The 21,540-nt window shown below is 43.5% G+C and overlaps 1 protein-coding gene across 1 annotated transcript in view; it reads right to left on the bottom strand.

Moving 5' to 3' along the window:
- Nucleotides 1-21,540, bottom strand: part of SLC44A4 (solute carrier family 44 member 4) — a 92,818-nt gene that overhangs the window by 11,237 nt on the left and 60,041 nt on the right. The window contains exons 9-15 of the mRNA XM_087952976.1: nucleotides 20,206-20,289; nucleotides 16,011-16,123; nucleotides 14,626-14,748; nucleotides 11,279-11,378; nucleotides 11,086-11,178; nucleotides 4,807-4,909; nucleotides 92-348 (exon numbers count right to left, since the gene is read on the bottom strand). Of these exons, the coding sequence (XP_087809102.1) occupies nucleotides 92-348; nucleotides 4,807-4,909; nucleotides 11,086-11,178; nucleotides 11,279-11,378; nucleotides 14,626-14,748; nucleotides 16,011-16,123; nucleotides 20,206-20,289 (873 nt within the window). The remainder of the gene's footprint in view (nucleotides 1-91; nucleotides 349-4,806; nucleotides 4,910-11,085; nucleotides 11,179-11,278; nucleotides 11,379-14,625; nucleotides 14,749-16,010; nucleotides 16,124-20,205; nucleotides 20,290-21,540) is intronic.

Below are 21,540 nucleotides of genomic sequence, written 5' to 3'. Positions count from 1 at the left end.
TTCGCCAACTGGACAGTTGGCAGCATTTTTGAGGCAACTATGACTTGGATGACTGAGAATCTCCACAGACGTTTCTCCCCAAACTACGCACCTTAATGTCCGGAGGAAGGAACTAGACAGGGCACAGGCTGGGATATCTTGAGGCTTCTTGAAGGCCCAGTAATAAGAGGCAAAGGCTCCCGCGAGTACACACTGCCCCAGAGCAATGACGAAGTTGATACACCAAAGGAAGCCCACAACGTTGTAGATCTGAAGATTGAAGAGGTTGCGCTGGTAAAGTCCCTCATCATTATATCTGTAGAAGATGCATTCAGTTACGCAAGGGAGACTGGCGGAGGCATTGAAATCCTGAGAAAAGAAAGAACAAGACACGTGTGATACAGGTAGTCCTTGGCTGACGACCACAATGGAGCCCCAAATTTCTGTTGTTAAGTGAGACAATTGTAGAGGTGAGTTTCATCTCACTTTATGACTTTTCTTGCCACAGCTGTTAAGTGAATACAGTCTAGTACAATCCATGGTTGTATAAACAGAGGCATAGAAACAAAATCACGTGAAGTAGCAGTACAGCTTTATAAAGCCTTAGTAAGGCCACACCTGGAATACCGCATCCAGTTTTGATCACCTCATTACCAAAAAGAGATGTTGAGATTTTGGAAAAAGTGCAGAGAAGAGCAACTAAGATGATTAAGGGCCTCGAGTCTAAAACATAGGAAGAACAGTTGCAGGATTTGGATTTGGCTACAGAAAAGAAGGACTAGGGGGGACATGATAGTAGTATTCTGTTATTTGAGAGGCTGCCACAAAGAAGAGTGGGTCAATTTATTTTCCAAAGCGCCAGAAGGCAGAACAAGAAACAATGGATGGAAACTAATCAAGGAGAGAAACAGCCTAGAATTAAGGAGAAACTTCCTAAGAGGTCCCTAACAATTCACCAGTGGAACAGCTTGCTGTCAGAAGTTGTAGATGCTTCATCACTGGAAGTTTTTTAAGAAGAAACTGGACACAAATTAAGTTGCAGTTCAAAAGATTTATTGCTCCAGCATATACATAAGATCTTGTCAAATGCCAGATAACGGTCAACGGAATTCAAGAGAGGTTAAACCTGGATCATTTGTGGGAATTTAATGACTCTAAGCTAATGATCTATTTAACTCCTCCTTCCAGCTCTGCCTGCTCTTCTCCTACAGATTTTTAGTTTCTTATTTAATCTTTTTCATTTCTACCAGTTCGCACCTATTCACTAGAACCGGTTGTTAATATTCTAAGCAGTTCGGAGAACTGGTTGTTAGAAGAAATTACTGGCCTAATCCTGTAAGGAAGGCAGGAAGGAAACATTCTGGTGTTGCTTACAGAAACTGCCTCTCCGTTAACCCTTATTACATTCTTGGCAGGACTAGACTTCCTGTCTCAGGAACTTCTCTGGAGTTTTTTCCCCCTCCTTTGCTGGTACTTTGCTTGTGTGGAGTGACCATTCAAAGTTACAATGGCACTGAAAAAAGTGACTTATGACCGTTTTTCACACTTATGACTGTTGCAGCATCCCCACAGTCATGAGAGGCCAGGAGAGGAGATGCGTGCCTCGATGTGAGTGATGTTGAGTTGGCCACACCCAGCCAATAACATGACCACCAAGCCATGCCCATCAACTAAGCCACACCCATAGAACCAGTTGTTAAAAAATTTGAATCCCACCTCTGTGTGTGTGTGTGTGTGAATATGTATGTATGTATGTATGTATGTATGTATGTATGTATGTATGTATGTCATTCAGCTTTGTTCAGGTATTTTCCCACGTCATTGTAGTTGTGCTTTTAAAGTTGTAGCAACGTTTCGGCAGAATCTCATCTGCCATCATCAGGCTTCTGTATTGTCTGTATTCTGTATTGTATAGTGTTTGTCACACAGAAGCCTGATGATGGCAGATGAGACTCTGCCTAAACGTTGCTACAACTTTAAAAGCACAACTATAATGACGTGGGAAAATACCCGAACAAAGCTGAATACAAAACACACACACACACATATATTTGTTTTCTGAGGTTTTCGCGGGTATTTGTATGTGGATCTTTGGTTATTTGGGTTTTATCCTGCGTAAAATTGCAAGTATTTTGGCGACGTTTCTACAAAATCTCATTCATCATCTTCAGGCTTGTGTCTTCAGCTTTGTGCTTCTTGGAATAATGTGAGCTTGCAGCTGTTTTTTCTTTTAACTGCCAGTGGGAGTGCGGCTTGACTGGGTGGGGACTTGGCTATGTTCTGATTGGGTGGGGGTGTGTTCTCACTGGTTGAGGGCCTGGCTGTGATCTGATTGGTTGGGGGTTGGCTGTGTTCTGATTGGCTGGGGAGTTGGCTGTGTTTTGATTGGCTGGGGGTGTGTTCTGTTCAGGTGGGGGCTTAGCTGTGTTCAGGTTAGTCTTAGTTGTCGGGGGATTTGAGCTGGTGAGCTGTGATCCTGTTGTTTGGCTTCGCGTTCGTGGTCGTGCCACATCTTCATGTTGGGCGTCAGTTTACTTCATGTATGGGTCGAAGGGGTTTGAAGCGGGTAGTGATGCAGCTGTGGTACGGCTTCTGGTCCGTGGTCGTGTCTCATCATCTGTGTGGGTGTGAATCTGCTTTCTACGTGGAAGTGTGGTGGTAGCATCTTGTGTGGCCTTTGTGGGTGATTTTGTGTCCACAAAAACACACTGAGACATAATGGAGACCTAGAAGATGAACAGACCTATGGAACAGCTGTCCTGCCCTACATAAGAGGTACTACAGAAAAAATCAGTAAGATACTACACAGGCATCACATCAAGACTGCCTTCAAAACAGACAGAAAAATAGCAGCCATCCTTAGAAACCCCAAAGATAAAATTGACCTGGAAAACCAAGGCATATAAGAAGTCCCCTGTGCATCATGCCCGGCCACATACATTGGACAGACCAATAGAAGAATAAGTACCCGCCTGGATGAACACAAAAATGCAGTAAAAAAGCTGGAACACACTTCCTCACTAGTCCAACACATGAAAGCCACAGGTCATAGCATCAACTTCAATGGCACCCAAACCCTAGCCACTATAGAAAACCCCAGCCACAGAATTATCAGAGAAGCCATAGAGATTGAAAAAAAGACCTGAAAGCATGAATAGAAGAGATGATTCCACCAGACTGTCAATTATTTGGAAGCCTGCACTCACAAACAAAAAAATCTCCACACCACTAGCCAGGCAAACACCTGGGCACAGACAGATCCCCCCGATACCTCCAGCTCAAACACACCCCAACCAGGCACCCAGATGAAACCTAGCTTCCTAACAAATGATAGCCGTCCATTTACTCGGAGCACTAAAAGCCTCCAATACAGGAACACGATGTTGCCAGCCAATCAAGACACAAAAAAAAGCCACAAAACAGACAGAAGATATTAGAAACATCAATCAAGCAGAACCCAGCAAACTCCAAGACCAATAAACACAGACCAAGACTCCCAACCAATCAGGATGAAGAAAAAACCATTCTGGCACAGCAGTAGGCTAGCCCCAAATTTAAAACTGAAACAACTGTAAAAGTCTGACTCACAGACGAACACAATACAGAAGCCTGATGATGGCAGATGAGATTCTGCCGAAACGTTGCTACAACTTTAAAAGCACAACTATACTGACGTGGGAAAATACCCGAACAAAGCTGAATACCATATACCATACACGCACACACACACACACATACACACACACACCTTTGAGTCATTTTAAAAGCCTCCCAGAGTTGCCAAAAAAATCAGATGGGCAGCATATAAAGTAAACAAATAATGTCCATCTTGCTTGGCATTTATTTTCCACTCTGGCCGATTTGCTATAAGCTTGATATTAGGGATAGAGGAGAGCATGCAGAACCGGGAGAGGAGCTGTTTACAACGTAAAAGCTTTGGATTACCCATTTCTGATACAGGCGACATGAGGTTCGGTTATCCAGAACTGAACTGATTTTATTCGGCTCCCGAAATTTCTATTCTGGAAGAACAGGATCCGTTTCCTCCCAATCATTCTAAACTTTGAAAAAAAACGGTGCTGTGGCCAAAAGGCATCCGATTCATTTGCGAGACTACTTCATGCGCTTCTGTCCCCCTTAACACCAAAGCATCATCATAAGAAAAACAGAGATGTTCCCAAAATATGATGCTATCGTTCATCATATTCCAATGGCTAAAGGACTAGCCAAAATGGCTCTGGGGATCAAAGATGTAAGCATTTAGTTAGTAGCTGGAACACTGAGTGGTACGGTGGCCTAGAGGTGGAGCTCTCGCCTCGCAACCAGGAGGCTGTGAGTTCGATCCTAGGTATTTCTCTCTCTGGGCATGATGAGAATATATCTGCTGAATATAACTCTGCATTGGCAACAGGTAGGGCAGCCGGCCAGTAAATACTCAACTCCATTCGGTTGCCCAGACTCTACCCTGCATGGGATTATGGGGTCGTTAAAAGATGATGATGAACAATGAAGTGTACAGTGGGCCAGAGGACACAGCTGCAGTTGATAGTTCGGAGTGTGTGGACTCATGCATGGTTGCAGTCTACGCTGTGGGTTGGTTGCTTTGGATGTGGAGGCAGAGTTGCCCTTTTCCTCTGCCTTTTCCTTGTGTGCGATCGGTATACTGTTTAATTTACCTCATGAGGTTCCCGACTATCTTATGTTTTTTCTCTTTCTGGATTATGATTAACTTACAAGTTTGTATTAGTGTCTCCGACTTCACCTGAAAAGCTGCTGCACAATTCCCTGACCAAAGATACTTTGTGGTTCTGCATCTGACCCACTTACCAGTGGCTTGCAACTTTCATTGCCACGATATTTTTCACAGCCTGGGCCAGAGTCATTTCTTGGGGCGACACGAAAAAGGGGCTCTCCGGAAGTAGCAAGATATCTTGAGAGATGGAAAACAGTCAAGGAAGATTTTCAAACCAAAATATCCCCTTTCTGTCCTTCACAATGCGGAATAGAATAGAACATTAACCAAGTGTGATTAGACACACAAGGAATTTGCCTCTGGTGTGTAATAGTAACAGCACTTACATATTGCTTCACAATGCTTTACAGCCCTAAGCGGTTTATAGACTCAACATATTAACCCCTACGGTCCGGGTCCTCATTTTACTGACCTCAGAAGGATGGAAGGCTGAGTCAACTTTGAGCTGGTTGGAATTGAACTGCTGACAGGTGGCAGATTTAGCCTGCAATACTGCTGTCAGGATTCCGGCAGTTATCCCAATTAAATCATGTCTCGAGCCAAACTTCCAAAACTAAAACAGGATTTATTGAGAGTTTAACATGTTGGCATGACCTGGGTGTAGCCGACTCTTGAGATACATAATTCACTGTCACCCTTGACCCTGGTTTCCCCCCCCCTCACCATAGGTGTATCACAATTCATATTCTCCAACGAAACACGAAACACGTCCACAGCCAAGAGTCATCCATCACGTTCTCCAGTTAGGTTTTTGCGTGGCAGAAACTTCAGTCACCACATTACAATCTTTGAAAAACTATGCATGGAATGCACTTTCGATTTCCAAGCTTCCACACTGCTCTTTCAAACCCCTTTCCCCCCTCCCTTTCTGTTGGCAAAACAGCCATAGAAATGTTTATGAGTTGACAACTGCATTCTAACCACCGTGCCACCATGGCTCTCATGAGCATACGTACATGCAAAACAACCAATTAATGATAAAGATAATAGAAACAATAATCGTAATCATAATATCAAAGTAATAATAATCATAATAATGATATCAATAAGAGAAGGCAATGGAACAGTTGAGAGGGATAAAATACAGCCATACAACATGGATTAATATCGTGAAGACATAAGGCAGTACTGTGGGAATTAGGTGTTCAGCAGAGCGGTGGCATGAGAGAAAAAACTGCCACGGTGTCTGGTTGTTTTGGCACGCAGTGCTCTGTAGCGTCACCACTCCAGAGAGGGTATTATGGGATGGGACACAACCCTGGCATCCTGCAGTTGGGAACACAAAATGTATTGCCACTGGAAAATATTGCAAAGGAGGACTGAACCAAAACTATACAAATGCCCCATTTTTGCCACTCCGGATTTGAATGCAGCCTTTCCGAAACCATAATTCAGACTATCGAACTTGACGTTTGATACCTCGATACAGGAAGTCCTCGGCTTATGACCCCAACGGAGCCCAAAATTTCTGTTGTTAAGTGAATTCTGCCCCATTTCGCGACCTTTCTTGTTAAGGGAATGGCAGCAGTGGATAAGTTGGTAACATGCAGAGGTGGGTATTCAGCAGATTCTGACTAGTTCTGGAGAAGCGGTAGCGGGAATTGTGAGTAGTTCAGAGAACCGGCAAATCCCACCTCTGACTGGAGATTTTACATTATCCTTCCCCACCAAGCCACCCCCACAGAACCGGTAGTAAAAAAAAAAATTGAATCCCACCACTGGTAACATGGTTGTTAAGTGAATCTGGCTTCCCCATTGTTTTTGCTTGTCAAAGGCTGATCCCATGACCTTGGGACCTAGCAACGGTCATAAATACGAATCAGTTGCCAAGGATTTGGATTTTAATCGCATGATCATGGGGATGCTACAAAGGTTGTAAGTGTGGAAAAAAAATGGTCGTAAGAAACTTTTTTTCAGTGCCATTGTAACTTTAAACGGTCACTAAATGAACCGTTGTATGTCAAGGACCACCTGCATTTGAATGCTTTAATTGAGGACGTTCTTTGCCTTTGTCCTTATACCCTGGCAAGGAAGCGGGAAGGCTGAAATGAGACATTGAATGCCAACAGTCAAACAATGAAATACAGCCAGGTCTTTTAATTTATCTCATGTATGCCTTGGATCTATTTCTGGCCTAACTTTCTCCCATCAAGGGCACAATGTACAGCATCAACAATTACCACCAGGTTATACACTGAATAATAAATGTAGCTATGAAAAAAAAACACCTAAATAAATATTCTCCAAATGTTCAAAGATTCAAAGATTACGTTAGCCCTGAATATAAAATAACAGTTGTAATTTATGGAATCCTTGGTGTTTTCTGAGCTTGGTTGTTTGCAGATGTTTCATTAGTGACTAGTAAATCAGGAACTTGGTTTCAGGATTAGTGCAAGTGAATGTGGGGTTTGCTTTGCTTCCTATTTATCCCTATTTATCTGTCTTGCTCCCTTATAGCTGCTTGCCCTGCCAGTTTTGGTGGGGGTGCGGGTTTTTTCTCCTTGCTGGTTCCATGATGAAAGGTATTGTTTGAAACTGGAAACCGAAGCAGAAAAGCAGAAAACTTTTATCTTAAACACGGAACCGCTGCCACCAACATTGGCAGGGCAAGTTGCTGTATGTAAACCCCACACTCTTTAGCACTGATGGTGTAACCTAATTTGGTAATGAAACGTCTGCAAGAAAGCAACCAAACCCCACATCAAGGACCCCACAGCCACAGAAATTAGATTACAGCCAGGGCTGGGCTGCTGGGGGTTCACAGGAGTTCGGGAGAGACCCTAGTTAAGATTCTGTGCAGTTCGGAGAACCTCCAAATCCCACTCCTGGCTGCCCCCTCCCTCCCCCTCCCTCCCAGGAGTCCCCACACAGCCCGTTTTGGATACAGGTAAGTGCAGGGCGTGCACGGAAGCTCGGGGAGGGCGAAAAACGGGCCTCCCGGAAGTTCGGGAAGGCTGGAAATGGGCCTTGTTTCCGGCTTCCAGAGAGCCTCCGGAGCAGGGGTGGGATTCAAAATTTTTAACAACCGGTTCTGTGGGTGTGGCTTAGGCGGTGGGCGTGGCTTGACGGCCATGTGACTGAGTGGACATGGCTTGGTGATCATGTTATTGGCTGGGCGTGGCCAACTCAACATCACTCACATCGAGGCACGCATCTCCTCACCTGGCCTCTCATGACTGTGGGGATGCTGCAACAGTCGTAAGTGTGAAAAATGGTCATAAGTCACTTTTTTCAGTGCCACTGTAGCTTTGAATGGTCACTCCACACAAGCAAAGGAGGGGGAAAAAAACTCCAGAGACGTTCCTTAGACAGGAAGTCTAGTCCTGCCAAGAATGTTAACGGAGAGGCAGTTTCTGTAAGCAACACCAGAATGTTTCCTTACTGCCTTCCTTACAGGATTAGGCCAGTAATTTATTCTAACAATGGTTCTCCGAACTGCTTAGAATGTTAACAACCGGTTCTAACGAATAGGTGTGAACTGGTAGAATCCCACCCCTGCTCCGGAGCCCGGGAGGCTGTTTTCACTCTCCCGGAGACTCAAGGAAAGCCTCCGGAGCCCGGGGAGGGCAAAAATGCTCCTACCTGCCATGGTGCAGAAGGCCGACTAGGCCACGCCCAGCATGGCCATGCCCACCCAGCAACCGGGCAGAGAACCCATTGCTAAAATTTTTGAAGCCCACCACTGATTACAGGTGAATATAATAAAACATTGTATACCTGTGTGTGTGTGTGTGTGTGTGTGTGTGTGTGTGTGTGTGTGTAAGATATACTATTTTGGAAATTTTATATGTGTATACACACACACACACATACACACACACACACATATAAAACTTCCAAGAGAGTATACCTTTTCAAACTACGTGTGGACAACTTCCAGAGTAATGCTTTTAAATGAACAACACACAGAGGCACATATTTGCTTGTGTTTTGTAAATAGCAAAGACAATATACTGTATTTATGCAAGGAAGCATTTAAAAAAAATATAATTTGCCATCTGCAGTCTGAAAAAGCAAATGTCTTCATACCATTACTTGGCAACAATTCTATGACTTCTTAGAATATTGTTTGCCATTTTAATTCTTTTTTTTCCAATTGCAATGCTGTTTCTCTCCTTGTTTCTTTGTTTACACTTCTTTTTTTTTAACAACCTGTTTATCAAGTAACTGGGTGACATAAATCCGTGATGCATAGGAAAAAAAACAACCATCCACCAAAAAGTAAATAGAGAGAAACAAAAACCACATTCATACTTCATAAGCATGGTTGATATGTCTGTAGCATTACATAAACTTTGTTCCCAAGTTTGATAGCTGTAGTTCCTGCCTCTGATATTTCCCTTTTTTTAAAACTCTATCTAAATTATTTTCAGCATCATTCGTGAAAACTTTATTTAATCCATACCTCGATTGTTAAGACTATGTAGGTTTTCCAACAATAAGGCCATTGTTATTTTAGCTGCTAAAATTAAGAAATACAGGCATTATTCGACTTATGACTGGAATTGAGCCTGGAATTACAGTCATAAGTCGAGGCATCATGTGACCGGATTCAAAGTTACAGACTATTTCTTACAAGAGTTGTTGTTAAGCAAATGCCGCAGTTGTTAAATTGAACCCATTTCCCCCAATGGACCTTTTCCCCCGGAAACTGGAAGTAAACATCGGAAACCAGCAACGAAGGGTCACATAACTGTGGGATGATTGTGCAAACACTCATAAAAGTGAACTGCTTGCCAAGCACCCAAAAATGATCACATGATGGCAGGTATGTGGGGGTCCACTGTATCTCAGAAAACAGGTCATAAGTAGCTACGGGGAGGCCTGAGAACGGTCATTAAATGGTTCAAGGTCTGGAGGACAAAACATATCAGGAGTGATCGGAGGAACTGGGTATGTACAGCTGGAGGACAGAAGGCAAATGGGGAGACATGATTAAAACCTTTAAATATATTACAGTTGTGAATAAGGTTCTAGGACGGAGTTCCCCAACATTTCCCGCTTGACAGACGGTGGTGGCGGGGGAACGGAATGGTTTGTGCAAGCGGCCAGCAAGCCCACACACGTGTGCAGCTCTATTTCCATGAATGCACATACACCTGCCACTCACGCAAACGGAGAGCGCGTGAGCTCGTCAGTTGTTTCAGCGGCTCAGTTGCAAACTCCTCAGGGCCCACTTAGTGGGCCACGCGGCCCACAAGGTTAGGGACCGCTGTTCTAGAAGGCATTATTTTCAACATTAAGCAAAAGTCAAGGACATCAGAGCATAACACCTCAGACTGACAGGAGGGAAGTTCAAAAGTAAGATTAGAAAGCATTACTTGGCAGAAAGAGCAGTGAAAGCTTGGAGCCAACTTCCAGCAGAGGCGGTAACTCAGCAACTGAGTTTAAACATGCTTGGGATAAACACAGGTCAATCATCTGACAAAAAATAAAATTAAATATAAAATATAAAAATAATAATTAAAAATAATGAATAAATCAATAAATTAAAAAGAAGACAACAAACAGACTCAAAGGACCATTGGTTTTTTTGTGTGATATCAGTTTCCTATGTTTCATTAAGCGACGCGTTATAAATCATGGGCTAGCTGTAACAAATTCCTTATTTTCAAACTTAAGGTTCAAGGACAGGCAGGAGAGAAAGGTGCGTTGTGATCACTTTGTGTACAGAACAGTAAAAGAAAACTGGCCTGCCAAAGAACTGGAATGGACTACTCTCCGTGGCCAACTTGCCATGGCCAACTCACCACGGCCAACTCGCGGTGGCCAAGTCACCATGGCCAACTCATTGTGCGACAACTCACCACAGCCAACTCGCTGCAGAACTTGCCGCAGGGCAATTCAACAATTCAATTATTTGAAATATTTTTTTAAAAAAATAATGTTCAATTTTTGTCATTCACATTTCATTTTGTCCCTCCTTTAGCATTCTTTCTTTAATGATCCTATTCGTTTCTTCAATATTAGCGTAACTCTTGTCCCACGGCAAGTTTTCCCACGACGGGTTGGCCATGGTAAGTTGCCTCACAGTGAGTTGGCTGTGGCAAGTGGTCCTAGACCCCCAAAAACACAGTGCCTGAACTCTATCAAAGCTGATGCCAGCCAGAGCATAGAACAACTCAAATAAGCACTGCAAGATTAGATGATGTGGAGAGATCTTGAGCATAGAATTGCCAAGAGTCAGTTATGACTGAATTGATATCATCATCATTACCATATACAGATCTGACATTGGCTGATTCTCTCAAAGGAAAGCACGAAAAAGCCTCCCAGTGTTGTTTTAGAGTGAGATGGGCACCATATAAATGCAATAAATAAATAAAACATCACAGCATCATCGGAAAGGATACAGAGCCGTCATGCCCCAATAGGCCACGCAGATCACGATTAAGATAAAAGTCAGCAGTGGGTAGATGAGGGTGGACATCATATGTCCAATGGCTCTGGAGAAAGAGACAATGGAGAACTATCAGTCTCTTCCTCAGATCCCCATCCAGAACCTAAAACTGCAATGGCACCAAAGTATTGCAGGAGTCCACTTACCGGCTGGCTTCTTTGATAAGCGCAATGGCAATGAAGATCCGGTTGCGGAGGAACACAAGACTAAGCAGCAAGATGGCTTCCGTCACACAGAGGACAATCACTGGAGGAGGGAGAGAGAAAGGAGACTGCGGTTTGACTGCAGCTGCCTCAAAAGAAGCTGGGAAGAGCTTTGGGCCAAACCACCCCAAGCGAAGGCCATCATGGGATTTGTTTCATTGAAGCTGATCCTGAGGTGTGAAATCGCCCACCAAATGTGTAAACCACGGCCTAGTGTGACCATGTCTAAGTACAAATGTAGTAATAGTATCTCTATCAACTGAACGATGTTAAAGAACTCTTGCTAACCCAAACAATGGTTTAACTCGGGGTCTCCAAACTCGTCAACTTTAAGATTTGTGGACTTCAACTCTCAAATTCCGCAGCCTTCCATGGGGTGAAATATTTCACTTAGCAAACATAAATTTTAGGCTCAATGGTGGTCATAAGTCGAGGAATACCTGTAATATAGTATTGCACCTAGTGTAGCTTTTAGTGCAGAAAAGTATTATAGATGGATGGATGGATGGATAGAAGGAAGTGTGTATGTATGCATAAGCATGAGCTTCAGCCATTTTATTATTTGGGAACAGATTTGCACTAATTGTGACTAAGAAATGCAAGATTACAAATGGGTAACAGGCCAATAATTGTTTTTGATCTTCCCAATGCTCATTTTGAACCATCCTCACCCATTATCGTAATCCATAATAATCTTTTCCATAGACATTTATGGAGATTCTCAGTCATCCAGGTCATGGTTGTCCCAAAGGTGTTTTTTCAAGAAGCAACTTGACTTTCTGGTTTTTCTTGAAGACTTTTCGCTTCTCATCCAAGAAGCTTCTTCAGCTCTGACTGGATGGTGGGGAATGGAAGGATTTATATTCCTTGCAGTCAGCTGTTCATTTGCATTGTTGAGGTAATTCCCCGTTAGGAGAATGAGCGCATACAGGGAGACGTATTTGAGAGAAGTGTTTGAATAATACACACACAGTACACAGATACACTGTACAGTAAATGTGGGTTTTTACTTCCAGAAAGATTTAAGCAAAGTCCAAAATAGGCAATACAAAGTCATTCACAAGTTAAATCAGTCAGTTTTCAATTCAGGGATAATCCAAATATCAAAGTCCAGTGTCAAAAGCAGTTCAGTATCAGACTTACATTAAATCCATGAATATCAGTCAATTAGAAGAAATGGAGCAACGGCAATACTTTCCAACAGAAGGAAACAGAGACGGAGACACACTCTCTTCTGAGATTAAGACTAAAACAACCCAGGTTTCTGGCTCCATCTTATGGCCGTTTGAAAAACCACACCCAATTGCAGTTTTTACAATCTCTTAAAGACATAGTACTAAAATGTTTATCCTGGTTTATATATTTCTAACCCAAATACCTGTTAGGTGACTCATATTCCTAACATGCATCCTTTTAGCAAATCATTAATGTCATCTGGAGGTTTATCTGCGTCCTCAGGGTCACTTGAGTGGTGCAAATGGGTGTGGAGCCTTCTTGGAATGGTTGAAAGGACTGTATTATAGATTGGAGTTATGACATCACCTATTTTCAGTCTACGACAAAGTGCTTTCAACAGTTCAAAGAAGGGTCCACATCCATTTGCACCACTCAGATGACCTTGAGGACCCAGATAAACCTTCAGGTGGCCTCAATGACTTTCTAAAAGGATGCAAATAACCAACTGTCTGCAAGGAGTATAAATCCTTCCATTCCCCACCATCCAATCACAGCTGAAGAAGCTTCTTGGCTGAGAAGCGAAAAGTCTTCAAAGAAAAACCAGAAAGTCTAGTTGCCTCTTGAAAAAAGCACCTTTGGGACAACCGTGACCTGGATGACTGAGAATCTCCATAGATGTCTATGGAGAAGATTATTATGGATTACGATAATGGGCGAGGATGGTTCAAAATGAGCATTGGGAAGATCAAAACCATCACTGACCTGTTATCCATTTGTAATCTTGCGTTTCTAAGTCACAGTTGGTGCAAATGTGTTCCCAAATAATAAAATGGGTCACGCTCATGCTTATGCATACACACACATTTCCTTCTATCCATCCATCCAGACAGACAGACAGAGCCAGCCAGCCTTTCTGTCTGGATCTTCCCAAAGACAGAAGTCTAGAACCTCAAAACAGCTGGAATGTTCACAGTCCAGCAAGCAGAAGATAATCATGGATGGGAAACCTGGTAAGGTAATTCCATTCTCTATTAGCAAATTCAATTTAAAAAAGAAAGACAGAACATTTTCACGCCTCTTGCTTGATAATTGTAGACCAAAACTGAGCAATTGCGTTTAACCGCAGAGAAAGGAGGCTTAAGAAAAAAAAATGGGATAGCTTAAAATAGAAAGGGGGCAAGACTAGAACAAGGAGAGTTTATCATTACAGTACATTTTATCCTTTCTGTGATATTGGTCCTCTTACCTTTGGAATTTACTCATGCATACCAAACTAAAAAAAAACAACAACATACGCACAGGCACTTCTTATGTACAAAAAAATTGCAACTCGCAACTTCCTGCTGGTTGTAGCAGTAAACTTGTTTCACTTGCCAATTGCGTGCAATGGGGGAAGGTGGATTTGCTTAATGACCAAGAATTAATTTAATGAACTGCAGCGATTCATTGCAAAAGGGGCCATAAAAATTCGGTGCGACTGGCTTAATGACTGCTTTGCTTCCCTAAAGGAAATTCTGGTTCCAATGGTGGTCGTAAGCCGAGGAATAATGGTATTTCATTAAGAACTGGAGAAATGAATATCAAAAAAAAAAAAAAAGGATGAGGTTTAAGCAAAACTTATGGAGGCGGGAAGAGAAATACATGGAAGACAGCAGAGGTGGTTTTCAGCCAGTTCTGACCAGTTCTGGAGAACCGGCAAATCCCACCTCTGACTGGCCCTGACCCCATCTATTCTCTGCCTCCCGAGTCCCAGCTGATTGGCTGGGTAGTCTTTTGTTGCCCTGCACAGGAGAACGGAGCTGGAAAGCAGGTTAGTGGGGTGGGGAGGGAATGGGGATTTTATAGTAACTTTCCCCTGCCACGCCCACCAAGCCATGCCTACCAAGTCACGGCACACCCACCAAGCCATACCAAGCCCACCAAGCCATGCCCACAGAACTGGTAGTAAAAAAAAAATTTGAATAACACCACTGGAACACAGCTCCTTCTTTGCTTTGATCAGATGCTCCTGCCCTTGTCCTGCTCCCACACATTCCCAAGATCCGCCAAAGGCCATGTATCTGTGCCCTTGTCCAAGCAAGCCAAAAGAAGTTTGCTCTTTTGCCCTGACTTACAGGCTGCCATCCAGGTCTCCTTGACACTGCCATAAGCACTCCAGTTGGTGGTCAATCCAATGGTCTGAATGGTGGCTCCCTTCTTTTGGAGCATATCATACTCTGTGTAACAGTGGTAGATTCCTGGAAGGGGGGGGAGGGGAAAGAAAGACCGATGGAAAAAAATACTAAACAAGAGCATTCTTCAAATCCTATTTCCCTCCCTCCGCCATCTTGTTTCAGAAGAGTCCTTCCCCCGTTTCAACCTTCTTTCCCCCAACGACCAACCAGTGGCGTGATGTGCCTACAGGATGGCACCAAGACTCCATATCTTGGTGATTGTTAAGATAACATGGCACTTCAGATGTTGCCGAATTACAAGTCCCGGCATCCCTCACTACTGGCCAAATGGGCTGAGGGTGCAAGGTCTGAATTCACCAACATTTGGAGAGTCACAGGTCACCCATACCAAACTTGGCTACTTGTTTACTGCACTTACTTGCTAAATATACTCAGAGATGCTAGATAGCTTATGTTATGGTTATGACACCTGGCAGGTACATGTATGTGTGAGAATCAATGTTCTGCAGTGGACAATCTGCAGAATATTGCAGAGTAGAGTAGAGTAGAGTAGAGTAGAGTAGAGTAGAGTAGAGTAGAGTAGAGTAGAGAATGGAATGGAACGGAACGGAACGGAACGGAACGGAACGGAACGGAACGGAACAGAACAGAACAGAACAGAACAGAATAGAATAGAATAGAATAGAATAGAATAGAATAGAATAGAATAGGCAGTGGAAAATATAATTCTGAGAACTGGACAAGCTTTGGCCTACATAGAAGATTTCTGATCATCTAGGCCAGGCCTCTCCAAACTTGAAAACTTTAAGACTGGTGGACTTCAACTCCTAGAATTCCTCAGCCAGCCATGCTTAAAATCTTAAAAGTTGCCAAATTTGGGGACCCAGATCTAGGCTAACATTATACATTTTGTTATGGACAGTTTTTCAAGATTTGGACAGAAAGGAAGTTCTTCCTAGCCTAGGTATAAATATCCATAACAGTGTTTCTCTGTCTTGGCAATCTTTAAGATGGCTGGTTTGGGAATTCTGGGAATTGAAGTCCATGCATCTTAAATTTGCTAAGGTTGAAAAAAAACCTATCTATAGACTGGGTAGCCTATTTGGTATATATGTGGAACATCTGTCATAGCAAACCCCAGAATGATTGCTAACGAGGCCTTGCCTATTTCCCAAATGATTGACATGATGGACCTGACTGGTTTAAAAAGGTCCGTCAAACCACTGTCTACTTCTATCGCCTATGGTAGCACCCGTAGCCCATTCATCATTTTGGTGCAGTATATCAAGATTTTTAGTTCAGCTACTTGGTCTCATGTTACTCACCGTATGCAATGATGCTTACTACTCCCACAATGAGAATCCATACCAGGACACCAGCGACATATCTCAGCAGCAGGAGAAACAGGAGGCTCAACAACATGGCAAATAGGAGACCTCTGCAAAGAGAAAAGCATAAAAAAAGAAAGGATGTGATGGCATGACTTTCTTCTCCACCTGTTCTGCTTGTAAACTCTAATCTCTGTCTATGTTCTGACCAAGGCTTCCTGGAATTAAGCACACGCTTAGTTCAAACAACTATTGTTTTATTTCAACGCTGGGAATTATGTGTATTCCCAGCCCGTAATGAGTCCCAAACAGTTCCTCGAGATAAGCACCCACCTTTCTCTCCTTTGAATTGCTGCCAACAACTAAAGTGCTAAATTAACTGTACAAAAAAACAACAACAACCGAAGTACAAAGTCCACACAGAGCTTCAAGGTTTAATCCCAACAGAGCGAATGACTTTGCTTCCTGCAAAGGTTTCTTTACCTTTGCACCTCCTTTATACCTTAGAGGAGGGGCAATCACCTCCAAGCATGGCTAGCTGAGGAATTCTGGAAGTTGAAGTCCACAAGTCCTAAAGTTGCCAAGTTTGGAGACCCCTGGTCTAATCCTTCCTCCCTCTCTCTTCCTGAGAAGGAAGATAAAACCCCAAATCTGAAGGATTTTCTCAGTTATGTTATGGTTCATGAAATGCCCACTTGACTGACAAATTTGGAGCTAATCTTCCTGCCTTTAAAAAATGAGAAACAAAGATGTTATTTTGTACCGAAGAGTTTTCAGTACCTTTAATAAATAAATTATAGAGGCATCCCTTGACTTTCAACCAACTTTCAACTGAGATATTGTGTCTTCTGGAGCTTAAAGCAGGGATCTTAGAGTCTGGCTGAGGAATTCTAGGAGTTGAAGTCCACATGGCTTAAAATTGCCAAGGTTGGTGACTGCTGGTTTAGAGTATTAATTGTTACGAACTAAACAAACTCATTTGACAATAACTATACTAGCTTACTTCAGCAGCAGGCTTGTAATCCTGCACTTCGGATTGGCCCGCGAATGAGCGAATCGTGATTGGCCGATTCTGGCTGATCTGATTGGCTGACAACGGGCCGTCTCTGATTGGACGCTTTTAGAGCGGTTAGTTCAATTTCATTGGTTGTTGTGACAGCAGCCAGCTCTATAAAAGAGCTGCTGCTGCCCTAGTTGTTGCTCTGTTCTGAAGTCACTATTAAAGAGTTGAATTGAGTCACTATCGATGCCTCGTCTCCTTTATTGCGCCCACTCCTCCAGATCTAACATTAATAATGTCTTTAATCTCAGAGAGAATAGTTGTCAAATTTTACTCAACATCTGGCAGAACTATCACTATAAGAAAGGAAAACGGTAGCAGAATATTCTTGGGTGCCAAGTCATCTAAACCAACAAGGAACAAGCTCTTTTGGGTGATCAAAATACCAGTGACCTTGTCTTTCCAATTTTGATAGTAACAATTATTGTGGAAAATAATTATTAGCTGTAGAAATGCAGGAGATGCCCCATAAGTCATTTTAGGGCAGCACATTTTGAACAGAAGTCTCTTCAAAATCCTTTTTGAACCAAGTGAGGTACTAATACCACTCTATAAAGCCTTAGTAAGACCACACCTAGAGTACTGCATCCAGTTTTGTTCACCACATTATAGAAAAGATGTTGAGACTCTAGAAATAAAGTACAGAGAAGAGCAACCAGGATGATTAGGGGACTGGAGACTAAAACATATGAACAACGGTTACAGGAACTGGGCATGGCTAGTCTAATGAAGAGAAGGACCAGGGGAGACAGGATAGCAGTCTTCCAATATTTGAGGGGCTGCCACAGAGAGGAAGGGGTCAAACTATTCTCCAAAGCACCTATGGGTCAGACAAGGAACAATGGATGGAAACTGACCAAGGAGAGATTTAACCTGGAAATAAAGAGACACTTTCTGACAGAACAATCAACCAATGGAACAGCTTGCCCTCAGAAGTTGTGGGAGCGCCATCACTTGAGACCTTCAAGAAGAGATTGGACTGCCATTTGTCAGAAATGGTATGGGGTCTCCTGCTTGAGCAGGGGGGTTGGACTAGATGACCTATAAGGTCCCTTCCAACTCTGATTATCTGTTATCTGTTAACTACGATGACCAAAACAATATGCAGTATTTTTCACACTTGCAATCATTGCAGTATCCCCATGGAACACTCTCTAGCATCCCCGTGGTCAAAATAATCAAAATTCAGATGATTGACGACTGATTCATATCTATGACCGTTGCTGTGTCCCAAGGTCCTGTGATCCCCTTTTGCAACCTTCTGACAAGCAAAATCAATGGGGAAGCTTGATTCACTTAACAACCATGTTACTAACTTACCAACTGCAATGAGTCACTTAACAGCTGTGACAAGAAAGGTCATAAATTTGGGCAAAAGACGCCTAACAAATGTCTCATTTAGCAACAGAAATTTTGGACTCAATTGTGGTCGAGGACTACCTGTACTAAAAAAACCTATTCATCTGAAATTTCCTTAGGATTTTTTGGTTCAACCATAAAGGCAAGAAGGGTCCCTAAAAGGATATGAAAAATGTAGTTCGATTCCAAGTCAAGCCAAGTTCCACAATTGATGCTTACACAACGTAAAAAATAAAAACCTCACCATACTTTATAGCAGTGGTCCCCAACCTTTTTTGTACCAGGGACCAGTTTCAAGCAGAAACACTTTTTCAAGGACCGGGGGGGGGGGGGGGGAGTCCGAGTTTGGTGGTTTGGTTGCAGACGTTTCATTACCTGATTAGGTAACATATGATGTTGTTACCTAGTCGGGTAATAAAACGTCTGCCAGCAAACCACCAAGTTCAGGGAGCACCAATGCCTCCTCATTGCAACCCTGAGCGACAGATATTCTCTTCTATTGGGACATTTAAAACGGAGGGTTTCAGCTGCAGATTCAGGAACTGCGCCGGGCTGAGGAGCGCCTTCAAAACTGAGCGCTGGGCGGCGGCGGCCCACGGCTCTCAGCCCTGCCTTCCTCAGCCCCATCCCTCAGGTGTCTCCCTCCCTCCCTCAGGTGTCTGCCTCGTTCCTCTCTCAGTTGCTCTCTCGCTCCTCCACCAGCCCAGGAAGAAACTGCTTCAAAGAAGCTGGCAGCGTGGCTTTTCCTGTCGGCGCAGCTCCTTTGAAGCGCCCGTTCACCCCCACCCCGCCGCCCACGCGCGGTTCAATCCAGTGCTCCGTTCTGCCTGCCTGCCGGCTTCTTTGAAACAGTTTCTTCCTGGGCTGGTGGACGAGCGAGAGAGCGACTGAGAGAGGAACGAGGCGGGAGGAAACCGAAGCCGCTGAGCCAGAGAGCAGGACAGGCTTTGGTTGCTTCCTCCCTCCCCTTCTCTCCTTTGTGTCCTTGATCCCTGATCCCAGCAGCATTCACCGAAGGTGAAGAAAGCCGCCATTTTTATTTTATTTTATTTTCTTTGCGGCCCGGTACAAAGTGATCCACGGACCGGTACCGGTCTGCGGCCCGGTGGTTGGGGACCCCTGCTTTATAGGTTCAAGAATCAATATAGTCACAATATAATATAATACATAGTATATAACCGTGATGGTGAACCTATGGCATGTGTGCCACAGGTGGCATGCAGAGCTATTTGTGCGGGCACACGAGTCCCAGCCAAACTTACCTGCACCATGCATTCGCGCCCCTCCCAGCTGATTTTCAGCCCGTTTGAGGCAGTGTTCGGCCTCCCTGAGGCTCGAGGGAAGCCTCTGCAGCCTCGGGAGGCCGAAAAACGGGCCTTCCGGAAATACTGGAAGTGTCCATTTTCAGCCTCCGGAGGCCCTCTGGAGCCCGGGGGAGGCCGTTTTTGCCCTCCTGGGAGCTCAAGGGAAGCCTCTGCAGCCTTTGGAGGCCGAAAAACAGGCCTGTTTCGGGCAAAAAAAGGCCTCAAACGGGCTGAAAATCCTGGGAGGCGCATGCATGTGCAGCGCAGGTAAGGGGATGGAGGGTGTTGGGCGTGCATGCACAAGGGGGCAGGGCACATTGCATTGTGGGTGCTGGCACGCACACACGTGCTTTTGGCACACCACAACCAAAAGGTTCACCATCACTGATATATAACCTAACCTACACAAAGGCCTCTTGATTTCTTCAGCCCCCACAGACAATTTCCTTCTGCTGCAAGAAATACTCACATGAGAATCCAGGACCACGTCCGTGTAAAATCCTCAAAGATCTTCACGCTGATATCCTTCACATTGAGAGAACTTAGAAGTTGTCTATAAAAACAAGGAGCCAAACTCAAGACTTTTGTAGAAGGGAATCCATACAAAGAAAAAAAAATAGTTTAATGTGCTTTCCTCCATTCCAGTGCAAAAGTATGCCAACCCAGTTTGTTAGATCTGCATAATCAGTCTCTACTCTGCTACAGCAGTTGTGGCATTGTCTATTTACCGCTGGAAAAGTGCAGTAATTCCCTATTTTTGCAAGTATAAATTCCAGGAGTACTTCCCTCCTTATGTAAGTTACACAAAGTTTGCGGAGTCCTTGATGCTGAGCTTGGTTGTTTGCTGGCAGACCTTTCATTACCCAAGTAACATCGTCAGTGCTACTGAATGTGGAATTTTAATTCCTGTTTAAAATACAATAAGTTGCCCTGCCACTGTTGGTGAGGATGTGGTTTTCTCCTTGGTAGTTCCTTGAATAGAGTATTGTTTTCCACTTGATTTGTTTGCCAGGTGTTAATCCCTGCTTAACTGAGCGTTGGTTGCTGGATATGATCTATTCTGGTCTTTTTGTTTCCTTCCTAGCTTTTTAATGTGTCTTTTGAATGGTGTGTAAATGTGATTTAGTACCTCTTATGTATCAATTGATGGCTGATTTATCTGAAATCATACCCCCCCCCCCGCTCCGCCAACCCAAGCAAAGCAAGCTACTGTAGATAAACAGGAAGCAAAACTCCTGTACTCAGTAGCACTGATGATGTTACCTAGTGGGGTAAGGAAATGTCTGCAAGAAAATAACCAAGATCAGAGAGGACCCCACAGTTCAACCCTGAGCTACATATATTCTCTTCTGATGGAAACAGGGAGTTTGCTATAGAATTATTGTCCCTTGTCCTGTTTTCCATGGCCCGCTCAACCACATGGCATCAAGCCATACAATACAAATTTAGAGGCTGCGGTGTCCTATAAAAAAATAAAAATAAAATAAAATCAATCAATCAATTCATTTTGGTAAGGCCAAGCAAGTTTTTTGGATCACACAGATCTCCGGAAAGAATCAAATAACCAAGACAAGGGAGAGTCCTCACCAATGGAGATGACTGTGATAAAAGATAGACCAGAGTCATGGATCACTGTGTTTTCTTATTGAAGGGAATAGTAATAATAAATAAATGTAGTAAAATGTATTACAGCATTAAGTAGATCAGGGGTGTCCAACCTTGGCAACTTTAAGACTTGTGGACTTCAACTCCCAGAATTCCTCAGCCAGCTTTGCTGGCTGAGGAATTCTGGGAGTTGAAGTCC

This window comes from Notechis scutatus, chromosome 2 (genome assembly GCF_049901735.1).
Source record: "Notechis scutatus isolate UNSWTSFEM ecotype Mainland chromosome 2, rNotScu1.2, whole genome shotgun sequence".
Classification (NCBI taxonomy): Eukaryota; Metazoa; Chordata; class Lepidosauria; order Squamata; family Elapidae; genus Notechis; species Notechis scutatus.
The sequence above is the reverse complement of the archived record's forward strand: the minus strand, read 5'-3'. Positions and strand labels throughout refer to the sequence as shown.